Source organism: Spinacia oleracea, chromosome 6, assembly GCF_020520425.1.
Source record: "Spinacia oleracea cultivar Varoflay chromosome 6, BTI_SOV_V1, whole genome shotgun sequence".
Classification (NCBI taxonomy): domain Eukaryota; kingdom Viridiplantae; phylum Streptophyta; class Magnoliopsida; order Caryophyllales; family Amaranthaceae; genus Spinacia; species Spinacia oleracea.
In genome coordinates this window covers 151379574-151398854 of record NC_079492.1, presented here as the reverse complement: position 1 = coordinate 151398854, position 19281 = coordinate 151379574, and the positions used below count along the sequence as shown (strand labels likewise).

General features: G+C 34.2%; 1 protein-coding gene across 19 annotated transcripts; it reads left to right on the top strand.

Annotated features, from left to right (window-relative positions):
* Nucleotides 1–14466: 14466 nt before the first annotated feature.
* Nucleotides 14467–18899, top strand: LOC110792499 (uncharacterized). Of its 19 annotated transcripts, none has more exons than XR_008922952.1 (6): nucleotides 14468–14768; nucleotides 14922–15023; nucleotides 15715–16502; nucleotides 16889–16958; nucleotides 17038–17391; nucleotides 18667–18899. XR_008922952.1 is itself a non-coding variant. In XM_021997316.2 (3 exons), the coding sequence occupies exons 1-3, from the start codon at nucleotides 17153–17155 to the stop codon at nucleotides 18695–18697; spliced, it is 303 nt and encodes a 100-aa protein (XP_021853008.1). In that variant the 5' UTR covers nucleotides 16994–17152; the 3' UTR covers nucleotides 18698–18899. The 19 variants fall into 19 exon arrangements, 1 of the variants encoding a protein (XP_021853008.1); XR_002534437.2 differs by having other exon boundaries at nucleotides 17060–17391; nucleotides 18234–18842; XR_008922959.1 differs by lacking the exon at nucleotides 18667–18899 and adding an exon at nucleotides 18234–18645 and having other exon boundaries at nucleotides 15715–16498; nucleotides 17060–17391.
* Nucleotides 18900–19281: the final 382 nt, after the last annotated feature.

The window sequence follows — 19281 nt, the reverse complement described above, 5'->3', positions numbered from 1 at the left end:
TTTTGATAATGTGTGTTTGCGTTTATTTGTCCATGTTTAACTCACTGGCAAACAGCATAGTTATGACACACATGAGAATCAGAAATGAACTACATTTTTTCGGCGAATTCTAAATACTGGATGTTGTGTGTTTAGCTGTATGAGAAATTGTCTATGCTGTTATTAATGATTTCAAACTATACTGTTTGAGTGATACATCATATTGATTGGCTCAAAATTTCATCCTTTTTTTATTATGTCCCTGTGTTGATCTGCGATGCATCTTTGATCACAATGTGAATGTGAATGTGAATGTGAATGTGAATGTGAATGTGAATGTGAATGTGAATGCGAAACCAGGCATGTTTCTGAATGAAACCTGTAGGTAGGAATCTAGGATTATGATTCTTTTGAAAATATACACTCTCATTCCTTTGTTATTTGGTGTGATTCTAGAATGTTGTTTTAAACTTATCAAGAACATTCGTTTATCCATGAATAGGTCGTTAAGGCGAAGAGAGTAAGTAATGGGTAGTACTAAAACTTATCCATGAAATTCCTGTCAAATTTTCTGTTATGATAAGTTAAATGATTGGATCTAATACTCGATTTGTTGTGATGATTCAAAAAAGAACCCTAACCTTTAGGAGTTAGGACATATTGAAATCAAGTTGGCCATTTTCAATGCATGATGGCGCCGCTAAAATCTTTAGTTTGGTGGGAGGGATAGATCTTGTGGGATTAAACAATTAATCTTGATTTCCTCTGCTTTTACTTGTTTGGGTTTTTTTATAAATCTGTTTATTGCCTGCTAGATTAGTACAATGTGTTTATTATACATCCGAGGGAAAAGCTTTAGAGGTTATTGTCCGAACATGAATCTCCGGAACAAGACTTGACTAAATTCATGTTGATGGATATTAGATACCCTTGGTTTGCAAAACTTCTGGTTGGAATGTCTTTGAGTCTTGACAATGTCGATGAATATACCCCATCAATAATTCAATATGATTGAGGTCATTTACAAGAATACCCCCCTGGCCCTCGGATTTGGTAACATGTTAGGCTGTCATTGAATTATTAAAGTGTTAATCTTGAATAAATAATTGGATTAGTTAATAATTGTTACTCGTAATTAAGTAAGAGTAGAGCTTTTGTCTTACTGTGCATTGAATTGGGTTCCCTTCTCCGGCATTTCAATATTTGCATTGTTTTAGTAGACAGACAGCTGCTAATCGAACCACATGCCTCATGTTTCATTCATCCATTTGCTTCTCTACTTTACCCATTTTTTTAGTTTCTTTATATTATTATTATTATTTTATTTTATTTTATTTATCCTCTTGTTCTTATTATGATTATTGCATTATTATTATTATTATTATTATTATTATTGTTGTTGTTATTATTATTTTCTTGTTATCAAAATTATAAGACGAGCTTTGTTTGCAAATGGGAGGATTAATTAATAATTTTATAAAAACAAGAACATGCTAGGTATGGACAATGACAGTTTAAAGACTAGCTTTTGTCATAATATTTATTTTATTTAATTACACATTAAGTATTTAATAAAGTTTTTGTTTTTAATTAAGAAAATCAGCTCTTATGGAAGGCCGGTTACAGGGAAGAAAATCTCTTTAGAAAAGCTGTGTTTAGCAAAGTTAAAAACTTAAAAATGATTTTATTTTAATTTTGTTAGAGGGAAGACAATCTCTTTAGAATGGGATTGTATACGAATTGCTTTAAATGGTTGTCAATTGGCAAATTGTCTCTGGGGATAACCTTTACGTCTCCTTTAATTTTGCTGTTGTTGCTGGGATTATACAATTACAGGGAGCCACTCTTTCTGTGTTCGGTTGGAAGGAACACTATTTAGTATTTACAATAATACTACGGAGTACTACTTTTCTCATTTTTTCAGCCTTTTTCGGCAATAATTAACTGTCCTCCGTTTGGGTGTGTATAATTAATTTTTTAAATCACCCTTATTCATCTGTAATTTACTCGTATGATGTACCCATGGCTCAAACAGGCCCAAAAAAATTTAAAAAATTAATTTGAATATTCTAAATAAATAAAAATATATAAAAAAAACATATGTGGAGGGAGAAGTATTTGGATTATGGTTGTGGAAGGAGAAATATATAAAAACAACATACTAATTGAATATCCAGTTAGGTTAGCTTCCATCCATTCAATCTTCGAAAATGGAAGATTTGAAGTGGCCACCCCTCCGTCCCTCCCCTGTGTTATAGTCTTCGTGATTCGTCCTCATCCCTTCCCCAAGTGGCTTATTTTTATATGGATGTTGACCGATTTGCTATTTTTTTTTTCTTTTAATAAAAACATTAGTATACGCCTGTGCCAATGAACGAAATATTTGTACTTTCTACAAGGAACAAGGCTATATATATTTTCTACATTCGTAACATTGGATAAATTGTTGTCAACATAATTTACAGTAAATATGTAGCTCCATAGAATTTTGACTTCTCCTAATCAAGTCATCGTATCAAATCTACCGTTTTTTCTCTTTAATTTTCCGGCTTTAAATATTACGTTTGGATTTTGTAAAGAGTTTAGATCCACTACAAGAATTGTATCTTTAATGACAACCTAATTACGACGGGTTAAAATTCGCGTCGCAAAAGCCTTTTGCGACGGGACTAACAACCAAATAAAGACGGGAACAACCGTCGCAAATGTCTTTTATGACAGGTTAACGACGAGATTTTTCATTAACGACGACTCCCTTTCATGACGGGTTCGCGTCAGGAAATCCCGTCATTAATTAACGATTATTGGCCTTTAGCAACGAAATTTCCCGTCGTTAATGGTACAATTTATTGTAGTGATCATATGCTCTTATAAGATTTTTAGTTGTTTTTGTTTTCTTTTTTGTGAGAATAATCGAGCCACAAAGGGCAATAGAATTACAAATAGGAGAGGGGATTTGAATCAGTCTGAATCATTATTGTTAATATCTGACCCATAAAAAATCACGTGTGAGAGTCCCACATTGATAAAAGAGAAGAGAGTTAAACACTTAATAAGGCCAAGGGGCTACTCCCCTTATTGCCATATGGTTTTAAGGTGGAACCTCATTTGGACTTGTTAAGCGGGCTCTCTCTCTTGATAACGGGTGCGGCTCAGATCCGTATTTAACATGGTATCAGAGCCAGACCCACAGCTGGGACCTTACTGTACTGTATTCTGGGCCAACTGAACGGATGTGACCCATATTGAAAAGGGACCTCACACGTGAGGGGAAGTGTTAAGATCTGACCCATGAAACATCACGTGTGAGAGTCCCACATTGATAAAAGAGAGAGTTAAACACTTAATAAGGCCAAGGGGCTATTCCCCTTATTGCCATATGGTTTTAAGGTGGAACCTCTTTTGGACTTGTTAAGCGGACTCTCTCTCTTGATAACGGATATGGCCCAGACCCGTATTTAACAAGGAAAAATTGATATTGACAGTTCCAACTATGGCCGTTTAACTTTTAAAGGTCCCAACTTTTGATTATTCTAGAGTGGTCTCAACTTTAAGGTGTGTTTTCCAAGAATGGTCCTTTGGTTTATTAAACTATTAATTAAGTTGATTTAAGCATATCATACTGTTCCATTTACTTCATTTAATTAAAAAATATGATTATTGCACGAGAGATATGAGTGTTAATTAAGTTATTTAGCACTTAATTTTAACTAAGGGACCATTTTTGGAAAACACTCTCTATAGTTGGGACCACCCTGACATAATCAAAAGTTGGGACCTTTTAAAGTAAATCGGCCATAATTGGGACCGATAATATCAATTTTTCCATTTAACAATTATGTTAAGATCTCATTGGTATACTATTATAGTAGTATAAGAAATAAGTATACATGTTACATTTACGACTTACTAGGAGTAACTTCGTGCCTAAATGGGTCCACCGTATAGGTAGATCAACAAAATATGTTAAAAGAAATAAAAGGTGTGCAATTGTAGCAAAAGATGCATGATAGGATGCATGTAAGAATCCAGATGGATTGGTGATTTGGTGCTACTTAATTTCATATGACGAAGAAAGGAATAAACACATTATTTCATACAACCCTTCAAGCCACCTACAATTGGTAATGCCCAAAAGCAAGGTATCTTATCTTTTCAAACCAAACTTTCTTTTTTCGGTTTATTTTAATTTTTGCTTGTGAGTTGTGTTTCTACTCTCTCTGAGGAGAGACCATCCACAAAAAAGAAAATTTCCTAAGACAAAATGGTACTCCATAAGTTCAATGAAATAGTGTGTTTGGATAGGTGAGGAAGGAGAAAGTAAGAGATTTCATCTTTCCTTATTTGAATACTCCGTACTTTGTATTCCGTATTATTTTGGGAGAGGAAAGGGCAGAGAATACTCCCTCCGTTCCGGAATACTTGACCTGTTTTCTTTATCGGACCGTCCCTTAAAACTTGACCTGTTTATAAAAACGGAAATATTCTAACTATATTATATTATTTCTCATTGCACCCCTATTAATCCACCTACCCCCTACTCCATACAAAAAATAATTAAAAATTCAACCCCTACTCTCCCCCAACACCACCTCTTAACCCACCTTCCACTAACTACGTTAAAATAATATCCCACTATCAACTACTACCTATTAAATTAAATAAGTCAATTCAAGTCCCTTAAACTCTGTGCCGGTCAAACCGGGTCGAGTATTCCGGGACGGAGGGAGTACTAATTAAGGACTCATTTTCGTTACTCCGTATCTTTTAATAAACCAAACCTTTTCAAGTGTTGGAAAGATTTGGAAGGAAAATCCAAGTGAAAATGGAAGATTGCATTGAAACAATGCATGTATGTGATTCTTCCACCAAATGCTACGATTTTTGAGATCAGCTAAAATGCAAGTGATCGAGTAAAAATCAGAAGAAAAAAAAACAAAGTGTTTAACAGAAAATCTTTTGTGTGCCACAGGTTTACAATAACATTAAAAGTTAACCTTGATTATTTTGTATAGTAAGACATAGAAAGGTGAGGTAAAACCAGTGTTGGAGTGGAGAAAATCATATGACTCGAAGGTCGAAACCTTTTGCATGCAACAAACCAGGAAGTAGGAAGTATTCGTAGTGTAGTATGATGATTGATGAAACGAAAATGAGAGTAAAAAAAGAAGCTGAAAAAGGCAGAAACTTTGTGAAAAGAGGAAATACATGTTCATCACATAGAAAGTGTAAAATATATGATAGAACGAAGAACTACTTTACAATATTTATGTTATTATTTATGTTATTATGTTATTGTTGGGGAGTAGTATTTATGTTATTATGTTATTGTTGGGGAGAAATAGAATTAAAGTAAAGGAAAAGTGCTTTTGTGAAGAAGAAGCCTCTTCCCAGGACTAAGGAGATATTTGTATGTAGTAGTCACTAGTGAGAGAGTGAGTGAGTGAGTGAGTGAGTGAGCATATTTGTTGGAGCTATCTATCACAACAATATAATGCTGTCAATTCCATCCACCACTAATCAATCCCACTATCTAGTAGTATAGCTTAATTAGTATCTACCAGGCTATTTCGACATTAATTGCCTTTTTTCACTTTCACTTCTTTCTCTTTGCATATTTCTCTCCATCGTCTCAGTTTAATGGGCGCACTTGCATCACTACCCTATACAAATAAAAATCTAACAAAAATATCCTAAATTATTGTCACTACTCCCTCCGTCCCGGAATACTCGACCCGGTTTGACCGACACAAAGTTTAAGGGACTTGAATTGACTTATTTAATTTAATAGGTAGTACTCCCTCCGTATTTATTTAAGAGATACACTTAGCCGGACACGGATATTCAGAAAAAAAATTGAATGAAATAAAGTAATAAAACAAGTGGGGTTGGGTAGATATTTAATAAGTAAAACAAGTGGGGACCATGTTATTTTAGGGGAGTGGGGGGTGGGGGTGGGGTGTAAATAGATTATTAATTAGATGGTGGGGTTGATAAGTTACTAAAAATGTCAAGTGTATCTCTTAAATAAATACGGCCGGAAAAGGCAAGTGTATCCCTTAAATAAAGGAAAAATTACTTTAAATAATCCAACCTTTTGACCATTTTCCGTTAATAATCCAACCTTTTGATTATTATCTAATAATCTAACCTTTATACCCTATTAATTTTTATTGCACCTAAACCACTTGCAACCGGCACAACAAGTCATCACCTTTATTTATTTATTTTTATTTATTCTAAAAAGAACCCATCCTTCCTCAAAACTGATTGCTGTATTTTTTTTCCTTTTTGATGGAATTATTTTATTTATATTTCTTAAAATTAATTTTACCTTTATGTAACAAAAAATTTCTCTCCATCCTTTTATTGTCTGTACCGCACACCACCACAACCACTACCCAACCAATTAAACCAACCATCTTTCTCCTTCACCTCTCCTCCCCACCGTCTATTCTTCACCACCAACAAACAATCACTAACACCCAAAATCAACCACCACTGCTAATACCCCTCACCTCAGAATGTCCCTAGCTCTGTCACCACCATCAAAACCATCTACAAAGTGGGGCGGCAAAATCTAGCAGATATATAACCACACCCTCATCAAGATCTACAAATCCGTTTCCTCATACTAAAATTTCAATTGAAATTCTCTTTAGTTATTTGAGTAATCCTTCATTAATTTTTTTACTAATCATAAAAAAAAAATCAATAGAAATTTCACTAGTTGAAGAGGCATAACTTGTTGGTGATTGACAAGAAGAATAAAGAAGGAATGATGATGAAGCGGAAGAGGAGGAGTTGCGGTGGTGGATATAGGAGATGAGGAAGTTTTTTTTTTTTTTAATGTAATTCGAAGAAATAATATTAAAAATGAAAAAAAGGGTTTTTATAATGGATTTGGTTAAGGGTTAGAGTTCTGGTGGAGGCCGCGACTAAACAAGGAGGAAGGGTAAAGAAAAGAAGAAAGAAAAAAACTAGAAAAAGGAAGAAGGTAAAGGGAAAAAAAATATATATTAATTATTTTCTAATATAAAAATAACAAATGGTTGCATGACACGTATATAGGTGACCTGCTATACCGGGTTGGTGACTTGTTAGGTGCAATGAAAGTTAATGGGGTGCAAAGGTTAGATTATTAGATAATAATCCAAAGGTCGGATTATTAACAGAAAATCGTCGAAATGTTGGATTATTTAAAGTAATTTTTCCTTAAATAAATACGGAGAGAGTAGTTGATAGTGGGGTATTATTTTAATGTAGTTAGTGGGAAATGTGTTAAGAGGTGGGGTTGAGGGAGAGTAGGGGTTGCATTTTTAATTACGGAGTATTTTTTGTATGGAGTAGGGGGTAGGTGGGTTAATAGGGGTGGAGTGAGAAATAATATGATATTGTTAGAATATTTTCATTTTTAAAAACAGGTCAAATATTAAGGGATGACCCGATAAGGAAAACAGGTCAAGTATTCCAGGACGGAAGGAGTATGAAGTATATTGTATATAGCATAACATATTATGAAAGTTTAGGCTAAGAAAAAAAGAAAGTTATATTCCTACTTTATATGTATCTGGCTATCTAGGTTAGGTTTGTCATTACAGGTTTAAATATTTTTTACGGAGTATGTGACATTGTGACATAATAATTTGACCATTTGTTCAATGTGTTGAGGAGATGAATGGAAGAAATTATAATAAAACTTTGGGTTCAAAGAATTTTGACTTGTGAGTTGTGACGTTGATAATTTGTCGAGTTAAGCATAAAGGTGGGGACTAACCTTTCAAGCTTTTCACCGTTTGAGACCTATAATTTTTTTTTTCACCGTTCAGGACCTACTATTCACTTTTCGGCCAAAATTAACTAAAGTAAATAAAAAATTAATTCCCTTAGTTAAAAGATTAGTCCCCTTGGTTAAGATCCATGTGACAACAACTTATCGGTCCTATGTGGCAATTCCTGCTGCATTTCTTTTCCTTACAAATATTTTTGCTGCCAAAATCCGTCTCTTTTCCTTTAACCACCATTCTTAATCAACTAAAATAACTAATTAAAACCCCCCCAACCCCCCCCCCCCCAACCAATAATGAGAAACCTGATCTCATTTCCGCCATTATTGACGAATGCAGGGTGTGCAAGGCATGGTCGTGGGTTTGGCCGGAATTGTGTTTTATTGGGTTTTATCTTAAAATTTGGGAATTTGTTAGATTTTGTTGTGAGTATTTTAATACGGTGAGAGTTTATGAACTTTTGTCAATATAGAATTGGAGTGAGGGAGAGTTGTTGTTCAATTGTCTAAATAGATGGATGATGGGATAAAGGGATTGTATGATTATGTGAGGAATCTCCCATAGCAGCTATTTGTTATTCGCTCTCACAAATTTCTCGTTCCTCTTCTTTGTTTTGATCTCCTCTCAAATCTCATTTCCACCATTAATGACGAACCCACAGTCTTCTTTTCTCTCTCTTTAATTGCTCAATTAGATCTATGTTTATGCAATTATGTTGGGAGTTTCTGTATTTTCAATTTTAATTTCATAATTATTTTTATTTTTTTAGGGGTAATTACATGATTAATTGTTAGGTGTTAAAATTATTGATGAATATTCTGTTTGAAATTTCCAAAGATCCCCATCTCCTCCCTATTTGATTTTCTATCTCCTCAAGGCAATTTTTTTTTTTGACATCTCCTCAAGGAATGTTGTGGATGTTGTTGTTGCGTATTTTTTATTTTTGTTTGATTATCAAAGTAACTCCTTTTTTTTTGGTAGCACAAAGTAATTCATTGAATGATGGTGTTGGCTTGTTGCGTTTGTTTCTTCGTGTGTCCTACGTATTTGATATATGTTGTATTTTAGTTGTATTTTGGGTAAATTTCCGTTTATTTAATGTTATAAACTTGATTAATTGTATTTAAATGTTTTGTGTTTTATTTTTATATTGTTGATATGGTTAACGGTGAGTTAGTCTTGGGTTAACTTACCGGAAAGTTAGTTTGAGGTCCTAAAAGGTGAAAAAAAAAGTGTAGGTCCTAAAGGATGAAAAACATGAAAGTTGAGTCCCCATTCTTTAGCTTAACTCATAATTTGTCTACAAATGTGAATTAGAACATTGGCAATTGTGAGAATTGGCTAGTACTCTAGTAGGGGGAACATGCTTAGGTATAAATGTATACTATGGTTTCTTTCAAGGACAAACATTATTTGGATGTTTGTCATATTATGTCTCACTTTTATCTAAACCCCATGTGAATGTAAATTGGTAAATACGGAGTACTCACTATCTCGGTGATTAAAGAGTCATAACAATAATCACAACTTAAATATCGTAACAATGAGGTATATACTGATGTAATTGTTAAAATTGAGTGTCTATTTATATATTTGAAACCTCGCTCATCGGCTCATATGTTTATTTTTAACTAGTTGTTGTAACAAAATGACTCAAGGACAAAGCGGTAATTTAGGTCGTCGACGTGTCGAAGTGAAAGCCCCCGGGATTATTGAAGCTTTCGGACCAAAGCGCGTTAGCACAACTCTCCAAAAGACCAAGGGTAATACAGTCTGTGCACTATTATTAAGAATAAGACGAAAAAAATCAAGGCACGAAATGAGGGTAGGGTGGGTACTCTACAATTGGGTGAATAGTAAATCAAGTTCAAAGCCAGGGCCGGCCCTAGGGCAGGGCATAAGGGGCCGTCGCCCTAGGCCCCGTGGAAAAAGCCCAAATATCACTTTAGCCAATTAAGTTATAAAATAAAAAATATACCCCGCACAATTGTGCATGAAGATCAATATAGCTCAGTGGTTTGTTCCAGTGACTTGGTAAGCACATTTACTTGGAACGCGGGTTCGATTCCCACAAAGTGGGCAATATTATTAGTTTTTTCCCTAATTTGTTTGTTTCTTACTTTCTTTTTTGCGCAAGAACGACAAAATATATTAGAGGCCTTAAACGTCGACTTCCAACAATATAGAAATTATTTTTTTCTCTAATTTGTTTGTTTCATACTTCTTTCACCTCGTGATTTTTTTTTTTCCGTTTTTGTAATTTCTCATTGCTAACTACTGCAATTATATTATATTACCCAATTTGAATCAAGATGATCACCAAAAACAGAGCCATGTAAAATCCTTACAATCCTGATGTTTTCAATTTTTTTGTTAATGTAAAATACATTTTTTGTTTTAATTTGGAATTTAGAAGAAAAAAATTGAGTTTTTATTTTATTTCAACCGACTTGCTAAAGCTCTTAGATGGTCCACTACTACATCATTGTTGTTTCATTTTTATTTAAGTATCCCTTCCTATTTTATAATAGAGTAAAAAAAATTTGGTAGTTTAGTTACATATAGAAAGTAGTATTAAGTTTTAAAAAGCGAATGCGAATGATTTACATAATTATTCAATATAAAAATTACATTATATCTACGAACAAGTTTTTTATCCTTGTACCTTTAGAAGTAAGGGTCTCAATTTTTTATTTCGCCCAAGGGCCACCAAAAAGTCAGGAACGGCCCTGTTCAAAGCTTTATAAGTATTAGGATTTGCATTGCTTTTGTAACTTATTTACAGACAAAAGAACAACTTAAATAATTAACTCATTTGTAATTATACGTTGAATTTTTGGATGAGATTTGTTTGAATAAACGTGTAATTGACTTTTTGATAAATTATCTTCACGGGAAATTCAATTAATTAGCCCACATGCCACTTTCTCTTGGCTAATCACCCTTTCCATAGTTCCACATGCACATTTGCAGGATCGGATTGGGAGTGAGTAGAAGATACTATTACTTGTATTATACTAGTAATTTTATAAAGATTTTCACAGTTATTATTTGAACAAATATTAAAATAAAAGTATAAAATTGATTTAATATAATAAAATATGGATAAAGTAAGATAAATGTGGAAAAAGGTGGGTGAGTATAAGAAAAAAAAAGTGAGTGAAAAATTGTAAATATTGTGGGGGTAAAAAGAGTAAGGTAGTAATTTTTCATGTCCAAAAATAGAATAAAGCAAAATGTAAATAATAAGGGAAAGTGTAAAGATCATTTTGAACCTGAGATAGTACGAAGTACTCCATATTATTGAATGTACAAGGGAAATTCATGTGGGGGTAGGGGACTAAGACCATAGTTATCAAACACCTTGGTTTGGTACTTAGGAGAGAAAAGTGAATAAAAAATAATAAAAGAGGTAGAGAGATGAGTGAGAAAGATAGAGAGATAATGAAACCAAAAAAAAATTTGTGTTCATGAACACCAAATGGAAAACCAAAATCTTGCTTGGAGAGATTGACATGTGTCATATGGGGACCAAAATTATTGGTTATCATTTTTTTTAAATTGCAATGTGATTTGTAAAAATACAAACCCATTGCAAATTTACAAAACCCATAAAATAATTACTTTTTTTTTTCTTTTTTTGACATATGCTTAATTTTACATAAATTAAAAGGTTTACACACTAAACAGAGTATTAGGGTCTTTATAGACCATTACACATACTACAAAACAAACTAAAAGTATAAGCAACTCTTCTCCGTTGGACCCTCGATTATTGACTTAGCTTTGTTTACAAAGTCATACCACACATAGCGTGCCAAAACCTTTTTTTGTGAGTTCCTTGAAGATTGAATTGCTGGGGAGGTAAACCATTGGAGGCGACCTTAAGAACCTGTAAAGCAATACAAGGAAAAAAGTAGAAGAGTAGTAACGACACGAGCCGGTTGCAAAGAACTTGTGAATTGCTCACAAGCTATAAGAATCACAAAAAGTGACTCGGAAAGCATGCTATGAACCCGCATAAAATGGGGAGCAGCGTTGAAATAAAAGTTTTTAAAAGCGACAAACAAAGTCATCGGTAACCTAAATTGAGAATTAACATGAGTTAATCTCAACAACGAACAGACAACCATGCCCCATGAATACCAAAACCCCCTCCGTCACATACCTTCTTCCCTCGACATACATCTCAACCCCTCTCCTCCACATAATGACTTCCAATCTGTGAAGGAGGAAACTACATCCATTAACACTGCCTCCAAGAACCTATTAACTAATCCCAATTTTCCTCCATTAATCTTCCAACAAAGGCTATCCCACATAGAACACCTTAATACAACCCACACAACCAAAAACAAGTGTTTAACAACAAATGCAACAACCTCATATAGGAACACATCCAACAAAAATAAAGAGAACCAAGACACTGCAACCCACCAAACCAACAAGAACTAAAGATAAACAAACACAATAACGAATCAACCCCGTCGAAGAACAAGCAAAACATGGAGAAAGCCACACACATCCCTAAATCAATTAGGGACAGCTAGGACTTCAAGAAAAATGACTACAACTAATACCAATACAACCTAAATCTTTACCTTTACCGTCAAGATCGGGTTACTCCGACACCACAAGACGGCGACGACAAGGTTAAATCCGGTAAGGTAGCCAATCCAAAATCAGATCAAACAAGCCTCTAAACTATTAAATCCTAACCCAAACAAGAAGCCCTAACCCTAAACTTTTACCTTTACCGACTAGATTATCGTCGGCGGCGTTTGGGATAGCTTTGGTGATAGGACGACGAGGTTGAGAACTTTGATCCGATCAATAACTCTTTATTTGAACACAACAGCTCCCCACTCGAACACAACAACGATGACTAATTCTGAAAAAGAAATCCACCGAGATCGACGAACTAAGAGGATATAGAAGCCGCGAGACGGTGGCTGCTTGGTTCCTCTTCCACTTCTCTGCCGGAAAACTACACGGTCTACAAAGATTAACTCACTAGGGACGGTGAAGCGCTAAAATTAGCAGGCTCGCCGGCGACCTGAGTGAGCAGAGGTGCTCCGGCCACCAACGAGCCTGCTAATGATGGTGGCGGCGGCTAGGGTTTGTGTTTTTGGGAGAAGGGGTTTTTATGCTCTATAAATAGACACCAATATTGATCCACTTTAGATCACCAAAAAGATCTTAATTTTCTCCTCTCTTGTTTAAATCTCTCAAGGAAGACCTTATTGAAAATGTATGGCATAAATGTAGCCAAACTAGTGATTGGTTAGTTATATGTTAATAGTATACAATATCACTTATTTAAAGTTTTTAATGATCGAGTTTTTAGGTAACAAGTTAAGTTTTTTATTGATATAAATTTTATACTCTCTCCGTCCTTTAATACTCGCACTAGTTTGACAAGTGCGGAGTTTAAGACATTTGAATTGATTTATTAATTTAATGGGGTATTTTTTTAATATATTTAGTGGGAAATGTGTAAGGGGTAGGGAGTAGTGAGTGGGGGGTGTGCATTTTTAAATGATTTTTTGTAGGGAGTAGGGGTGTAGGTGGGGTAGTAGGTAAGTGTGAGAAATAATATAATATTGGTAAAATTTTCCATTTATAGAAGCGGTGCAAGTATTAAGGGACGACCCGAAAAGGAAAGCGGTGCGAGTATTAAGGGACGGAGGGAGTACTTAACAAGTGAAGTTTTACTGAGTTTACTTTTCAAGTACTTTTTTTATTAAATATTTATTAGCCGATTATAAAATTTAATTAATAAACAATTAAAATGCTACTAACTTAATTAATAAAAATTAATTATGCCACTAATAATTTGATTATATACACCCTCCGTATTTATTTAAGGGATACACTTGCTTTTTTCGGCCGTATTTATTTAAGAGATACACTTGCCATTTTTAGTAACTTATCAACCACACCAACTAATTAAATAATACATCTAATTTACCCTATGACCCACCATTTTATTAAACAAATAATTTCATAAACCCACCTCACCAAAATGACATGGCCCCCACTTGTTTACTTATTAAAATATCTATCCAACCTCACTTGCTTTATTATTTTATGTCATTCAATTAATCTTCTTAATACACGTGCCCGACCAAGTGTATCTCTTAAATAAATACGGAGGGAGTACTTATCTATAACAATATCATGAGATATAAATGTAGGTGGGGTAAGATGATGTAGGAAAGAGATGATATTTTTGGTGTTTGAGAAATATTGGTGTTGATTTTGGTGTTGGGGATAGAGAAATGAAAAAATAATATATTTTATTAGATTGAAAACCAAATCCAAAATATTTGATAAACATGGTTTAAAGGGAGGCCACAAAAACATTGAGCAAGTAGGTATTTAAATTTTGTCTATATACACAAATTGAAGTTCAATCGCAGTATGACCGAGATAAGGAAAAGGACATCACATACATGATAGTATGATACAACTATGAATAAATATATTTTTAATGATATGCTACGTACTCAATCTAAGATTGCTTGCTAAGTTGGGCATTAATAATTGGGGCTAACTATGATTGGTGATTTTGACATGACATTTAGGATTAGCCTTTTTAATGGGCTTAGATTAGCTTGGCCCGTGTAATTTTTTCATATCGAATGAGAATTTATCTCTATTATATAAAGGAACAGCTAAGGTCGTTTTGATAACTCTACTTTTCGTGTCCCCAAGCAAAAAGACGAAAACACCCTTGCCCTAAACGACCCTGACCCTTCCTCCCTTCTCTCTCTCCTTACCCTAAACGACCCTAACCCTTCCCCCCGTTTTCTCTCTCCTTCGGTCTTCTTCAACTTCTTCGATCGTCTTCCTCAAACCCTCTTTCACCAAATTCGAATCGCTGATTTTCTAACAAATTATAATGTCTCAAACCAGATTGTTTCGATTCTTCTACAAAGCTACCACTCCATCGTCCTTGCGTCCTTTCTCTCGCCTCGCAAAATCGGACCAGCAACCATAGTAATTCTTCATCATCTCCCTTTCTCTCTCCTCTCACATTTGAATCTTTTTCAATTTCTCTGCTCCTCCAATCTCTCCCCTCCTGTAAATTCTGGAAGATCGAAGGAACAACATGGCTTTCTCTTTCTTACTTTTGATTGATCTTGATTTCAGGTGTGCTGGATGTTCAGAGCAGCTACTGAGAAGCAGCAACAATTTCCTAGTAGATCCAAAAGACATTGATTTTGATTCAAAACTCTCTCTCTCTTCTGCATTGTAAGTTCTATTTTTTTTGTTGGTTTTTAAAGAAATCTCAAAATTGCGAGATTTTGTGATTGTGATTGTTGTGGTATTGTTTTGATTGGTTCAAGTCGTTGATGTTAGTGAAAAAATTGCGAAGTGAATTAATGTTTTTTTTCCCAGGATGTGTATGTGATGACTAATTAGTTCAAAAGAAACTAATTTCCCAGGATGTGTATTTAATATTTTATTTTATCAAAATTTGGTCGATTTTATTGGATTTGAGTTTTGTTGTGTCGACTTCATGTTTGATTGAAGAAGTATCGTAGTTAATTTTGACTTCTCTTTAATGAATTAGGTTTTCGGATTTAAAAAAATATTCTTGGCTTAATGATTTTTTAGGAATTAGGGATCTTGCTCTGTTGATCTTTTCGACTAATACCTGTCAGTCAAAGTTACGGATTTCGTAAAAGTTTATGCAGTTTATCTACATTCTTAGCATTTTGTTAAAATTGGGGGTAGATTTATGTGACAGTATTACTGCTGCTTGGTGAAATTTACAAGAAATGCATTGAGATTATTAAGATTATGGAACATGTTTGTGTTGATCTCTTTGTCTGGAGTGATTAAGAATTACCCTCACATCCCCCTATATTTCCTTGAACCGTTTGTGAATCCTGGTTGATATCTTATCGACTATTGATTTTGGTCAATTAATCTTTCTCAGGTATTGTACAATGTTGTATTGGAAAATGCCTGTAGTGAGCAAGGTGCTAGGATGTCTGCTATGGACACCTCAAGCAGAAATGCCGGAGAAGTGCTTGATCGTCTCACACTTATAACAGGTTCAATTTCTCTCATTGCATAAAAATTCCGAGTGTTGTTTGTGGACTTGGGAAATTGAAAAAGCAATGTTGATGATGGGGAGTGTAGGGTGAAGTTAAAAGAGTTGTTAGATTTGGATTTGATTGATTGTCATCATAATGTTTGGAACTCGAAATGTGTTGAAATTTTGTATAATTAAAATCGAAGTTTGAAAGTTTCAGTTCGTATTCGATGAATTAAAATTAGATTAAGATCAATTAATGCAATGCATTAAAATGTTAAAACAATGTTGAATCGAGTCATATACAAAGTCTGATGTAATGCAGACATGCAGTTATGTTAATTTTGAAGTTCTAGCTGCTGATTATTTATCAAGTGGAGTAGAATTTATGATCATGGAAATTTGGTAATGCATTGTTGTAGACTAAAGAAAATCGAAATGTGTTGAAAATTTGTATAAAATCAGAAATCGAAAGTTTCAGTTCGTATTCGATGCATAAAAAATCAGATTAAAATCAATTCGCATATAATGAAATGTTGAATCGAGTTATTATATACGATGTCTGATGCAATACGGACAATTGCATAGTCAACTCTTCATCTGGTTCTGAGGCTTCGTGGTGGAATTATTGAGCCTTCTCTGATGGCCCTGGCTAGGAAATTCAACCAAGAGAAGATGATATGCCGTAAGTAAGTATCTCGGAATTGATTGATTGCTTGATGCTTTTTCGTTTTAGCAAGATTTCTATGGTGATTGGCATTGAGATTATCTATTGTGTATATAGTCCTTTTGCTTGCAATGAGTATAGTAATTGTTGAGCTTTGACTCAGTCATTTTGGTTGAATCCCATGAAGTCATGAGCATATGTACATTATGTATTTGGTTATCAATTGTTATTGTATGCCTTGGCCTTGATCTTGCTTCTAAATTTTGTTTGACTTGGATTCTTTCAATTCTTAACTTGACTGATGTGGTAATTACTAATTAATTAGTGCTTTCATTACTGACCAAAATGTCATAGTTGAAACATGCGTGTTTTAATTTATTTGTTCTGATATAGCGTTGTTGGTGTTAGGTGTTGGTGTTAGGTGGTCATATGGTTTGTGGTTTATCAGCTCTGTTTTTGGTTGAATTTCGGAAATCAGGTATGGAACTGAGGAATTTTAGGTGTTGGTGTTAGGTGGTCATACTAAATTGAATCTTGCTTTTCGATCTCCTTACCAGACCGCCTATCAATCTTGCTCAGAAGCTCAGAAAACATAACAGCAATGTGACTATGTGAGAGGTGTGGCGGTCCAGCACTAGGGTGTAGCCATTTCCGATCTGTGCATGGTGGTTCATGATGATGACTTGGTCAATAAAGTTAGCTGCCTCCTTAGCAGGGTCATTCATGGAGTCAGATGCCACGTATCCACGCTTGATTTCCTTGACAGGAGCATTCTTTACATTGAAACCAACATTGTCACCAGGGAGAGCCTCTAGAAGGGACTCATGGTGCATCTCAACTGATTTTACTTCAGTAGTCAGGAGGAGAGCATTCCAGAGTTTTGACAGAAAGAAGATAGACAACAGCGCCAGGTAATTGTCTAATACTTCAGTCATTGTGTTTGTTAATTTGGATTTCATTTGTTTAAGTTTTTGGAGGTATTGTTGAACCTTTGTTGATTCAAATGGATTGTTACAAAATAATGACTCAAAAATTGTCCAATATGCTTAAAGATGAACAACTCACGTTGATTCTGCAGCTAAACTTTAGCTTTGTCTTTGCCATTATAAAATTTAGTACTACTATTATAAAACACACAGTATTTTTAAAGCTGGTATTATTTGATAAATGATAACGTACCATTTTTGTACAATTCTTTGTGTAACTTTCCTCTATGTTATTGCCATTTGGCATTTATTATCTCACCAGATTTTGTGGGCAGTAGTAACCTACCAAACTCATTCAAAATTTGCACCTAATTCTTCTAAGTTGTATCGAAACTCTTTGGGTGTTTGCTTATGAAAACTTTGAAGTAAGAAAAGCTTTTCAGGTGGAGAGGTTTAATCATTTGAAAAAGTTTAAGGGAGTGTTTGGTTTGATGAGAGTTTTCAGATAAAAATTTATTGTATGAGCTTTTTGCATTAGAGGCTTGAAAAAATGATAAGTTCAAGACATCGGTACTGTGAGTCCTGAAGTTGAAACTTGCTCACTTTCTTTTTTGATAGGTGATATTTAAATAAGTTATGTGGTACTTTAAAATTCTGAGCTCTTTGTGATGCAATTATCAACTATTCTTGATGTGGATTTATGAGAGTGCCTGATACCTGTATATTCAATAAAAATCTGCCAAAGTCATTGCTCGACTTCTCTCAAAACTAAGTCTATGTTATGTCGTTAAAGCTCCTCTGGTGTGTGTCTCCCTTCCTTTTTGCAGGCTTCTCGATCCTTCTCCTCTGCTCTCAACTTCGTAACTTCTTGATTTATAGTTTGTTCGGGTTGACCCGTTTTCCGATTGCAAATACTTTTAGATTTTTAGTTTTTGATGAGAAAAAGAAGGTGTTTGTCGGATAAAATGGAGAAAGATTAAAGATTTCCTCCACCATGAACATCAAGTCAAAATGATTTCCTCCACCATGAACATGAAGTGGGCGCATCTGAATTATGAACATTGACAACGTCCATGTTCAACGTGCGTTTGGACATGATACTAGATTAATATATTCATTTGTTCATAAATATATTCATCATTCAACATAATATTAGATTAATATATTTATTTGTTCATAAATGTATATGTTCCTACATATTATTGGTAATATAACTGAATTGGAAGTTAATTTGTTTTCCCTGTATTTGTTTTTTTACAGATTTCTATATGGAACAGAGTACAATTGCTAGACAAGCAGTTTTTTTTTTGAGTTATAGTTTGCTACAGAAATCGAATTGTTTATTGTTCAATATTTGTTCTTAAACGTTTGAACAATACATGGAGTTTTTTTATTCTCGCTGAAATTTCATACAATCAGTTTATTTTGATTTGGTATTTTGGGTTAATTCCTAGAATTGTGGGAAGTCAATTACAATGGGAACGCTCTTTTCATATTTTTTTTTAGAAAATAAAGAAGGAATACACGGTTGTCTAAGTAAATTATTCTCTATGTTAAAAGAATATAAGGAATATGAAATGGTTATTTAAGGTAATATACAATTTTAGTTTTTATAAGACTAGTTACTATATACTAAAAGAGACATCATGAATAACTAGGGGTGTCAAATTGGGTTATCGGTCGGTTACGGGTCGGGTATAATCGGTTCGGATATAATCGCATAATGTAGTTGTACGGGGTCATTGCGTTTATGCGGATTGAATGTATGAATATTTTTTTTCGGGTCACTTCAATTTTTGTCAGAAATCGGTTGGATCAGGTCAGTTTTTGACAGCCCTAGGAATGACACGTGTCAATTCCTGGTGCGATTTTTTC

Excerpts from the sequence above, each read along its gene's own strand:
- LOC110792499 (XM_021997316.2), top strand. The coding sequence starts at position 17,153 with ATGATGATGACTTGGTCAATAAAGTTAGCTGCCTCCTTAGCAGGGTCA. Across the intron at positions 17,392-18,233 it reads AAGATAGACAACAGCGCCAG|GCTTCTCGATCCTTCTCCTC; the intron begins GTAATTGTCTAA and ends TCCTTTTTGCAG. Across the intron at positions 18,267-18,666 it reads TCTCCTCTGCTCTCAACTTC|ATTTCTATATGGAACAGAGT; the intron begins GTAACTTCTTGA and ends GTTTTTTTACAG.